The sequence below is a fragment of the Muscardinus avellanarius genome (assembly GCF_963383645.1).
Source record: "Muscardinus avellanarius genome assembly, chromosome: 13".
Classification (NCBI taxonomy): domain Eukaryota; kingdom Metazoa; phylum Chordata; class Mammalia; order Rodentia; family Gliridae; genus Muscardinus; species Muscardinus avellanarius.
Window position 1 is genome coordinate 14,707,169 of NC_137799.1, and position 10,792 is coordinate 14,717,960.

General features: G+C 52.3%; 1 protein-coding gene across 1 annotated transcript in view; it reads right to left on the reverse strand.

Annotated features, from left to right (window-relative positions):
* Positions 1-10,301, reverse strand: part of GSN (gelsolin) — a gene marked incomplete at its 5' end in the record, with an annotated part of 28,588 nt that extends 18,287 nt beyond the window's left edge. Inside the window, 4 exons of the mRNA XM_080709066.1 lie at positions 1,982-2,143; positions 8,091-8,245; positions 8,637-8,844; positions 10,278-10,301. Of these exons, the coding sequence (XP_080565192.1) occupies positions 1,982-2,143; positions 8,091-8,245; positions 8,637-8,844; positions 10,278-10,301 (549 nt within the window). The remainder of the gene's footprint in view (positions 1-1,981; positions 2,144-8,090; positions 8,246-8,636; positions 8,845-10,277) is intronic.
* Positions 10,302-10,792: the final 491 nt, after the last annotated feature.

Below are 10,792 nucleotides of genomic sequence, written 5' to 3' on the forward strand. Positions count from 1 at the left end.
CCTTTCTACTTCTGCCATCAAGAAGCACATGGCCCTCACCAGAGGCAGCCACCAGATCTTGGGCTTCCCAGGCTCCAGAACTGAGAGCCTAAATAGGCTTCTTTCCTTTATAAATTACCCAGGCTCAGGAATTCTGTTATAGCAACAGAAAATGGACTGAGACACCTGTTGGCAAGACTACAAATTGGGACCACCTCTTTAGAAAACCATTGGGCAATAGCTACTAAAGCCTGGAATACCTATCCCCTCCAAGCCCACAGGGTGACTCTTAGGAATAGATCTGACAGAACTACATTCATATGACCACCAAAAGACCCAGCCGGGCATGGTGGTGCTCTCTTGTAATCTCAGCATTTGGGAGGCTGAGACAGGAAGATTGTGGTTCACAGACAGCCTCAGCTACTACTTAGTGAGGCTCTTTATAATTCAGTGAGACCCTGTTTCAAAATGGCGCATGCCTGTAATCCCAGTACTTGGGAGGCTGAGACAGGAGGATCGCAGGTTCAAAGTCAGGCTCAGCAGTTTAGTGAGGCTCTCATAACTTAGTGAGAACCTGTTTCCAAATAAAATAGAAAAAAAAATAAGTCTGGAGGTAAAATAAGCATGGAGGTAAAAGGCCTCTGGGTTCCATCCCCAGTACCACCCCCCACACACACACACACACAAAAAGAATAAAAATATAGGGCTGGGGGTGTTCAGAGGAAGAATGCCTCTGGGTTCTCATCCCAGTGTAAACCAGAAACCACCCCAAACACCCACTGGCTATATAAAATAAAAATAAATGGTGGTACAGCCGCACATCTGAGTCTTATCTCAGATGCTAAGAAAATGACTCATCTGCAACTAAACACAACAGTGAGGATGAATCTCAGAAACGCCAACAGTGGGCAAAAGAACTCAGGTGGGAAGGAGGAAAGTTTTACGCATATATAATTCAGAAATAGGCCAACGAAGCTACGCTGCTGAGAGCGTTCTGGATGAAGGCTGCCCTCAGAGTAGGGATTGGAAGAGGGCAACGGAGGCCTTCCGGGGGCGGACGGGGCTGTTTCTTGATCTGATGATACAGGAGTGTATTCACTGTATGAAACCCATAGAGCTGGGTGTGCAGTATCATGCACTTTTCTCTCGTCTACCATATATCAATTAAGCTCACGCTAGACCAGCGTGGGGCACTGTACCCTGGGCACGTGCGCACCTGAGTTTGGGGTGGAGTGTCCTGCCGTGTCCACTTGTAGGTCTGCGCTCACATGGATTCCTGCAGCGAGTGTGTATAAAACCTCTCCATCTCTAAGGTAGCCTGGGTCCCATTGTCATACATGATGTACTGTGGTACACACCTGTAAGCCCAGTACTTGGAAGGCTGAGACAGGAGAATCACAGGTTTAAGGTCAACCTCAGAACCTAAGCAAGGCTCTCAGCAACTTAGCAAGACCCCGTTTCCAAATAAAAAGTAGAATAGGGCCAGAGCTATCGCTCACAGGTAAAATGCCCCTGGGTTCAATCCCCAGCAACACACACGCATACGCACAAAAATATGCATATGCAACTACATGTGTGACATACATATGCAGGTCTGAATGTACATGTGTGGGCACTCATGGTGCACATGTTCGTGCCTGGCATGCAAGAGCCTATAGTTTTTGTCCATGCCTGCGACACACTTATAAGCATGTGCCTATATGTAAGCAGGTACACAGATATGTAGGTGACAAAAGGTGTCAGGGAGTTGACGTGACAATCAAAGTTCCAGTATGTAATTGCAATGATGTGTATGCGTGTGTGATGGCCTCAAGTCCATATACATGGGAGTGTATGTGTGCTGACACATGTTTATGGGTCTCTGTGACTCGCCCACAGTGCACAGGTCCAGCTGGTCCCTCTGGTTTGCCCCGCCTGTGTCTATGTACCTGTTCCTGAGTGTCCCCACCTGTCAGAGTCATTCCTGGCCAGGTCAGTAGCACCTCAGTGGCCCCGGACTCACCTTGCCCAGGTCCAAGATGAAGCAGTCGCCAGTGTTGAAGCTGCTCCAGGACAGAGGCACCTCGGTGGCGCGGACCACACGGCGCCCTTTGACCTGGAAGAGTCTCTGCACCGTGACCTCGTTGGTCACCACGTGCCTGAACCCAGACGCCACGCCTCCTTTCTGCGGGGTCAAGGAGCCAGCGTTAGTCCAGGGAGGGGACCCTGGGAAGCCGATGGAAGAGGACACAGGACAAGGGAGAAGGAATTCTGGCCTGTGGACCAGTGGCCTTCCAGGGTGCTGCTCAGTCGGCACAGGACTTCCACACCCATAAGACTGTCCCACGGGAGCCTGGGACAGTCTTAGGCCCATTGCAGGAAGGGAAACTGAGGCTCATAAAAGGAACACAATTTGCCTCAGACCCCCCACCCCCACCCCAGACAAGTATCAGCTTCTGTACATGCTGAGATGCGGTCTGCGCAAGCCCAGAAGGTAGGGACTCATACCACCCCACTGCACGGGCTAGGAAACAGAGGTGCAGCGCCATGCAGGGGCCCTGCTAGTTGGCAACAGTGCCGGGTTTCACCACCCACGCCATGTTATCCCTTCCAGGGACCACCACATCGGGGCCGGCCTGGAGCTCCCCAGAGTCTACGTGCATCCGGACCTGGACAGCACTCCGCTACACTGCAAGGGAGAGCAGATCTGAAAAGCTTTTCCAAAAGGTGTGAAAAGGACCCGCTAGCCTTTTCTACTCATTCCGCAGAGACAAGAAAATGAGGGAGGAGAAAAGAAAGACCATTTGCTTTTTGGGGGGGAAAGGGGCAAGGGTCCTGGGGATCAAATCCGGGGACATTTTATCACTGAACTACATCTCTAGCCCTTTTAAAAATTTTATTTATTTATTTTTTATTTATTTTTATTCTTTGGTGATACTGGGGATGGAACCTTTCTACCTCCAGGCCACACTCTAAGACCTATTTTATATTTTATTTGGAAACAGGGTCTCTTAAGCCAGCGCGGCTGGCTTTGAACCAGCGCGATCCTCCTGTCTCTGCCTCCCAAGCGCGGGGATTACAAGCATGCGACACCACGCCCGGCTTATTTTATTTTACTTTAAAACAGGGTCTCTCCAAGTTGCTGAGGCTGGCCTTGAACCTGTGTTGTTTTTTTTTTTAAATACACTTCTAAAATACTTCCTATTCTAAACATGCCTTTTATTGTTGTTAATAAAAATGGAAAACAATTTTTAAAGGGTTGTTTTATGTTCTAAAGCTCAGTTCTAAGGAATTCTCTGTATAATAATTGTAAGCTGGACATGGTGGCGCATGCCTATAAGCCAGGTACTTGGGAGCTTGAGACAGGAGGATTGCAGGTTCAAAAGCAGCCTCAGCAACTTAGCAAAACCCTTAGCTAACTTATTGAGCCCTTGTTGCAAAATACTATAGGGCTGGAGTGTAGCTCAGAGGTTGATTGCCCCTGGGTTCAATCTCCAGTACTACAAAAAAAAATGTAGAATAAAGCTAAATTTGATTTCTCATGATGATGACCATGAGTATGCTGATAAGTTACCTCCTTTAATCTTACCCAGCTAGGAAATTAGACTTGAGAAAATTAGAAGAAAGGAGGGAAGGAGGGAAGGAAGGAAGGAAGGAAGGAAGGAAGGAAGGAAGGAAATACTTGTGGATCTGCAAAGGAAAGGACAGGATATTTAAATTTTTTTAACTTAATTTTTTCTAGTTTTTAGTATAATCTTTAGGATTTATTGTTACTTTCTACAACCTAGGCACTAGGTGAGAAGAAACAGGTAGCAAATTATTTAAACTAAATTCGACAGGATAAGTGGTTTAAAGAGCTACTTTCCCAGTAAGACAGAAGGATAGATAAGTTTATGGAGGAAGGAAAAATAAAGCCCCACTTGGGATGTGTCTACAAGGGCAAGAATCTTGGGGTTTTCCTTTCTATAACATGTATTTCTCCAATGTTTGACACTTTACGTCGAGCGACATTACTTTGGGAGTAAGAAAGAAAAAGGAAAAAGAAGGGAAAATTTACATGAGGAACTATTACGCTTTTTATAAAACAACCAAAAACTTACACGAGTCGGGATTGGTCAGGGCTGATCCCCACCTCTCTCAAATTCAGAGTTGGAGCCGGGTGTGGAGGCCTACGCTTGTAATCTCAGCATTTGGGAGGCTGAGACAAGAGGATCGCAGTTTGCGGACAGCCTCAGGTACTTGGTGAGGCCCTTTGCAACTCAGTGAGACCCTGTTTCAAAATGAAGAATAAAAAAATGGGCTAGGGGTATAGCTCAGAGGTAGAAAGCCCCTGGGTTCTATCCCCAGTACTGCAGAAGGAAATAAATAAATAAATAAATAAATAAATAAATAAACTCAGAGTTGCTTTTCTTTTGGGGGGGAGAAGAAAAAATTTAATTTTTTATTGAATTATTGAATTATTTATTTATTTTTATTGGTGCACTGTAGTCATACATCTTAATGGGATAAAAGACTTGTGGAGACATACATTGCACACATCACCAATTAGCCCTTACCCGATCCCCACCCCATCCCTCTCCATCCTTCCTACCCGTGCTTGGCTTAGTGATTGACTTTGATATGTTTAAGTACATCATGTGCTTTAGAGAGTTTCCCTCTTCCCCCTCCCATCCCCTCAGTTAGGTCGCCTTATTTGCTCATCTATAGGATCTCCTTCTTCATCTAGACTTCCTCCTGTGACCCATTTCTCCCTAGCTTTCGCATATTAGGGAGAGCATCGGATTTCTTCTTTTTTGTGACTGACTATCCCACTTAGCATAATGCCCTCCAGTTCCATCCATTTCCCTGTAAATGACGTATTTGTGTTTTCCCTTATGGCTGTGTTTTCCTCAGTTGCTTTTCTAAGAAATGAGAGAGTAGTGATTCTCAAGATTTCCAATTGCTGCTCCTCTGGCTGGGGGCTCTAGGACTCTGCCAGGCCCAGGCTGGGTTTGAACAAAGGGTTTCAAATAACCCAGGCCCAGGGGGGTCTCCGTGGTTGTGGGTGGAAACAGAAGGGGACACAGAGGGGAGGAAGAAGGGGGGACCAAGGGATGCCCAACATCTTACAGTGCGGTGGCTTTAAGATTTTGGGGGGTAGAGGTCACAGTACAGGAGGGCCCAGGCCCCAAGCCAGCTCTTCCTAGCAAAGCCATCCCCAGCCTGGCCTTTCTCACTCCAGGACAGAAGGGCTCTCTAGAAGCTGCTTTCAGAGGAACAAGTCTTGCATAACAAGCCCGGCTCCTTGGGGATCCATAATTGATGAGGCTCCCGGCCAGGACCTTGGACTGGCCTGCCAAGTGCGGGGGCAGCCTGAGGACTTGCAGCCGTGGTAAACAGCTCCAGCCTCAAACCTGGCAAGGAGAGCCTCCAGGAGCGGGGACCTCTCAGCACTGAAGCCCCAAATCCGGGCCCTGGCTGGGAACCCTGGCTTCTGGAGTATTCCTCAGAGCATGGTCAAGAACATCCCAGAAGACCACCTGGGGACAGGGAGGCTTGTGAAATATGCAGGTGCCAGGCCCCATCCGAGCTAGGAAATCTGGGGCTGTCCACTCCGATCCCGGCCTGAGCCAGGCCCTTCTCACCTGGGCTTCAATCCCTGGCTGTCCCTCGCTAGCTCTGTGGTCTGGGGAATGTGGCTTAGCGTCTCTGTGCCCTGCTTTCCTCACTTACAGAATGGTGCCAACACTAGTATCAGTTAAGTAAGAAATGGGTAAAATACTCCAAAATGTTTCTATCACAAAGGAAGCAGCGTGTTCACGGATGAGAGCCTTCTGGTAGCTGGCAGACTTGGGTGAATTAGTTGACTCCCGTGAGCCTCTGCTTCCTCCTTTTTGATATGCGAAGGCCTGAAGTTTCAGTGAGAATTAAATGAGATTCAGTAGCAAAGGCTCATTATATGGTCATGGTGCCGATCATTCAAATAATTCCTAAAAATCTGGGGAGCCCGTGACCTGTCTGTGACATCCTCTGGCCTTCATGATTCCACGAGGACTTAAGCACTTGAGGACTAGTAGACCACGGTGCTAACCCTTAAGACACAGGTGACATGGCAGGGCGTGGTGGCACATGCCGTAATCCCAGTACTTGGGAGGCTGAAACAGGAGGATCTTAAGTTTGAGGCCAAATGTGCTAACTTAGTGAGACCCTGTTTCGTAATAAAAAGTAAAAAGGGCTGGGGGTGTAGTTCAAAAGTAGAACACCCCTGGGTTCAATTCCAAGTACCAAGAAGGGAGGTAGGGAGGGAGCGAGGGGGGCAATGAAACATAACTAGGTGAGACAGATGAGCAGGCTCCTGCTGGCCCCTGAGCCCCTGGAAGTGCTGACCACTCCTCGGGGTCCACCAGTCACCCACCAGGACACAGTGGACTGGCTGGTCCCGCCTCCTCAGGTGGGGCCCTCCTTCTTCAGCAGTGTACCCCAGAACTCAAACTGGACAGAGTTAGGGGACCGTGGGCCTGGGTTTGAATCCAGCTTCCACCATTCCCTGGTCACGTGACCTTCCTGAGCCTTAGGGCCTGCCTCGTAGGACAGCCGTGAGGTCTACACAAGCCAAAGCGCATCCCAGGACAGTGCCTGCGTGCTAGGCAACAATAAGTGGGGGCTACAATCCTAGGGGCTTCAAAACTGTTTGTTGAATGAATGACGGATGGGGGCCGGGAGAGCACAGGGGAACACACCTGGCCCAGAGTTTCACGGGAGTTATAGCAGGGATGGCCTTGGGACCTGACTCCCCGGCCCACTGATTCCTAGCCAAGGACTCTTCCCACTTCCTGTCTCAGGAGTTAGACAAAGACCTGGTCCTTCTCCAGCTCAGGGGCCTAGTCCCTATGTGAGCTAAATGAGGTCCCTTCTCACCTCTGCTTCTTTAGGGCATCGGGGCCCCAAAGCAGCAGGAGGAGCTCAGGGCGGGGACACGGCATGGGCTGGGGGGGAAGCCGGGGAGTCCAGCCCAGCCCCACCTGGACCCAGGCGGCCCTTCCCAGGACACACACTGCCCTTTGCTGAGTCTCCGGGATGCTGTCTTATCGTTCAGTCCCTTGTGCCTCACACAATCCCATCGACACAGAGTTTCCTGAGGCCCAGGAAGGTACAGCAACTTCTCTAAGAGCGCACAGCACAGTGGCACAGACAGGGCTTGAACCCTACTCCCGAGCCCCAGACAGGAGAGACGTGTTGGTTCAGTGGAGAGAATTCAGGAGTCAGAAGGCCTGGATTCTGGTCCTGACTCCCGCACTAACTCACCCGGGCCAGTTTGTAACCACTCTGCACCTCAGTCCCTCCGTAGCCCCCATAAAAAATGAAGGGCTTGAGCTCTGGCACTAAGGTTCATTTAGCTAAGAAAGCTTGTGAGTCCTTCCTATCCTGACCAAAGAGAAGCTTTGCAAATCCTTCTGCAGCCTTCTCCACGCCCTTCCACAGAGAAAAGCAATTTCCAGCTAGTCTAACGCCAAATCCTCTTCCAGCCCTGCACGGTATAACTGGCTTTCCCGTAACCACAGAGGAAAGATGGGCTCTGGAGGTCAAATGTTTTGACAGAGGTCATACCAAGTATTAGGGTGCAGCCTCCTGGGGCTCCCAGCTTGGCTCTGCTCAGCCCACCTGGCTGGGAACTTAGGGACAGAGCTCTGTCTTAGCTGAGACTGGTAAGAGCTCAAGTTCAAGTTCAAGGGGGTTTCTGGTGACCAGAAAAAGGGATATGACTGAGAGTGTCTTATTATATACCTAACACGGGCCCTTTGTTGGCAAGGCCCTAAGAATTATGGGGGGTACAGGAAGAAGATGGGGCCCAAACCCCCAAGCCTGCAAGAAAGGCTGTCTGTCCATCTGTGGCCCACTCCTCACCACTGGGGAAGAAGACCACCCTAAGAAGTTATGCAGAATTTTCTTCTCCCTATTTTAAGATGAGGAACCAGAGGCCTAGAGAGAGAAAGTGACTGGTCCCAGGTCACACTGCTAGGAAGCGCCCAGGGTTCAAGCCCTGAGCTGTCTGACTCCAAAGTGCAACCACTGTACCAGCCCACCACTCTAAAAGGCTGAAACCCAGGGTACGAGAGTGAACCCAGCCACCAGCAGGGTGGAGCCCGACGCACCTTGTACTTCAGGCCGGTCTTGAAGTAGCCGAGGAAGGGGGAGGACTCGAAGCCCTGGACCTCGCGGTGCTGCACACACCGGCCTTGCAGGTAGTCGTCCAGCTGCACCGTAAAGATGGCGGCCGCCCCGCTCTCGTCCTGGCTCGCTTCTTGGCCTGGTGGGCATAGGAACAGCATGAGCCTGACTTCCTCCAGACGGAGGTTCTAGCGCCGTCGGCCCGGGTCTAGAGACTCCAGCACTGCCCTGGCCTAGTCACAGAAGCGGGGCCAGCTCCGGGCTTCCAGGAGCCTCAGCAGGCCCATCTGTATAATGGGTGGCTGAAATTTACACAGTTGCGAGCAGAGCTATGCTAGAGACGCTGGAGAAGCTGGCCCAGGGAAGCCACGGTCCCCAAGGCACCCCCCGGAGGTCCATTCAACAGAGACACTGGCGAAGGGCAGACCACAGAGCAGGCATGGTTGCCGGTGACCGCCAGCCAGGCATCCGCACACACCTAGCACTGGGTGAACCTCTCGCAGCGCAGGAGGGCCCGGTGGAGGCCTCACCTATCCAGTAATGCAGGTCATACTGCAGGTTCCCATTCCTCTGCTGCACCGTCTTCAGGATGAGGTAGGCATCGCCCGTGAAGAAGTCCCCGTAGGTGTTGGTGGGCACGGGCACCAGGTCGGAGTTCTCCACGCGCCAGATCTGCAGGCCGGGCGTCTTCCCGGCCTTGAGGAACTCGGGGTGCTGGATCGCCATGTGACCGCTGTGCTGTGGGGAGGCAGGGCAGGCTGAGCAGAGCCCGGGCAGGGAAGGACCCCGGGCATGAGGGAGGGTGGAATCCAGCACCAAGAGGGCTCACTTGGGCCTCCTGCCGGCCCCTGGCCAAGGCCAGTCAAGCCCTCTCTACAAGTTGGGAATCTGGGTTCTGCATCCTGTGCCTTGATGAGTATCCACCATGACCTTTGCTGGTCATGGTGGAGACAGAGGACTCTACCTCCCTTCTCTCTCCTCTTATTATCGCCAATTGGCTGTGACAGCTGAGTCTCGGAGAGGTGAACGGACTCTGCCAGGGACCCTCTCCCCCCAGCTAGAAAATGGTGGAGCGGGATTGCCCCAGGCTCCAAGCGCCAGCTCTGAATCTTTGGGAAGACCCCCTTAGATGGAAAACAATACAGGGGTCCTCAGGGACTCAGTACCCTCGTGGCTCTTAGAACCAAAGTGTCCTCACTGGTAGGGAAACAGGCCCAACAAGGGGGGGGGGGCGCTGGCCCAAGGTCACAAGGCCAGTTTGCTTTTGCTCTTTGGAATTAGGAAGCTGCCTGTGCCTGGCCCATCCCTCAGCACGCCCCCCCAAAAGGGACTGGATGGTGAGCGCAAGTGGTCTCCTGAGCTGTCTGCCTCCTCCCTCCTGCCCCCAACACCCCACCAACCCCCAGATTTCATTTCTTGGAAAAGGCGGAGAGGACACAGCCAGGGTCTGCAGGAGCCTGCTGGGGAGGTGGGTAAGGGTGATGGAAATGCAGACAGACAGACATATGGAAATGCAGACAGACATGCGGGGGGGGGGGGGGGGGGCGGAGACAGGGCACCTGAGGGCCAGGCTGGAGTCAGAAACCCGCAGGTGCCGGCCACCTGGGGCCGGAGGGGAGATCGGCAGGATTACAAATCAGATGGGGGACCCCAGAGAGGCCAGATGGGGAAGAGCTCAGCGGAAGGGTAAAGTGTAGAAAAACATGAAGGAGAAACGGGGAGAGGAGGTGAAATCAGGTAGGGCATAGGAGAGACTGAGAAGGGGGATTAATAATAATAATAATAATAATAATAATAATAACGATAAACAGAAGGGACATCACACAAGAAAAACTGAGATGTCTAATGGGGAGGAATAATAATAATAATAATAATAATAATAATAATAACAACAACGATAAACAGAAGGGACATCACACAAGAAAAACTGAGATGTCTAATGGGGAGGAATCAAAATGCACAAAGAAACCTGCGGAGGCCAGGAGAAAAGTCAGGTAGAGGAGAGGAGAAATTAGACAAGAAAAAAGAGAAATCTGGTGTCGGTGGAGACGAGTAAGAAGTTAGAAGGGGGTGGGAAGGTGGAGACCCGCCTGGGCGAGGTTAGCCTGTAGGGAGGGAAACCAGCCCCCGGCTCCCACCCTCCCAAGCCAGGAGGCAGCAGAGATACTTACAAAGCAACAAAACAGTTTTTCCATTCTAGACCTGAATTACGCCCCTTTTCCTAGCGCTGTGTCTGCAAGAACTTACAACACAGAGTTACTCCTGGGGCTCCCGGCACTCACCCGGGCTTGTTCGGCCTGGGGCACCTGCGTCTGGGTCAGCGCCGGGCGACCCCCCGCCGCCGCGCGCGCCCCCGGCCTCTCCACGGCCGCCCAGCCGGGCGGCGACAGCGCGCACAGCGCCAGGGCGAGGGCGCAGAGCCAGGGCGCAGAGAGGGGCCGAGCCATGGCAGCGCGCGGAGGACGTCCAGGCAGCCTCGCCCCCGACGCCCACCTTAAATAGCCGCCTTGGGCGCCTAGGACCGCCCCGCAGGGAGGGCGCAGAGGCGGGGATCTGCCTCCGAGCTGGGCGACTCCTGGGTTCCCACGACTCCACTGGGCGCGGCCGCCGCTGCACCCCAGCTCCCGGGCCGGGACCCAGCGCAGCGCAGGGCAGGGCCTGCCGTGCAGGCGCCCGGTGCTAACTC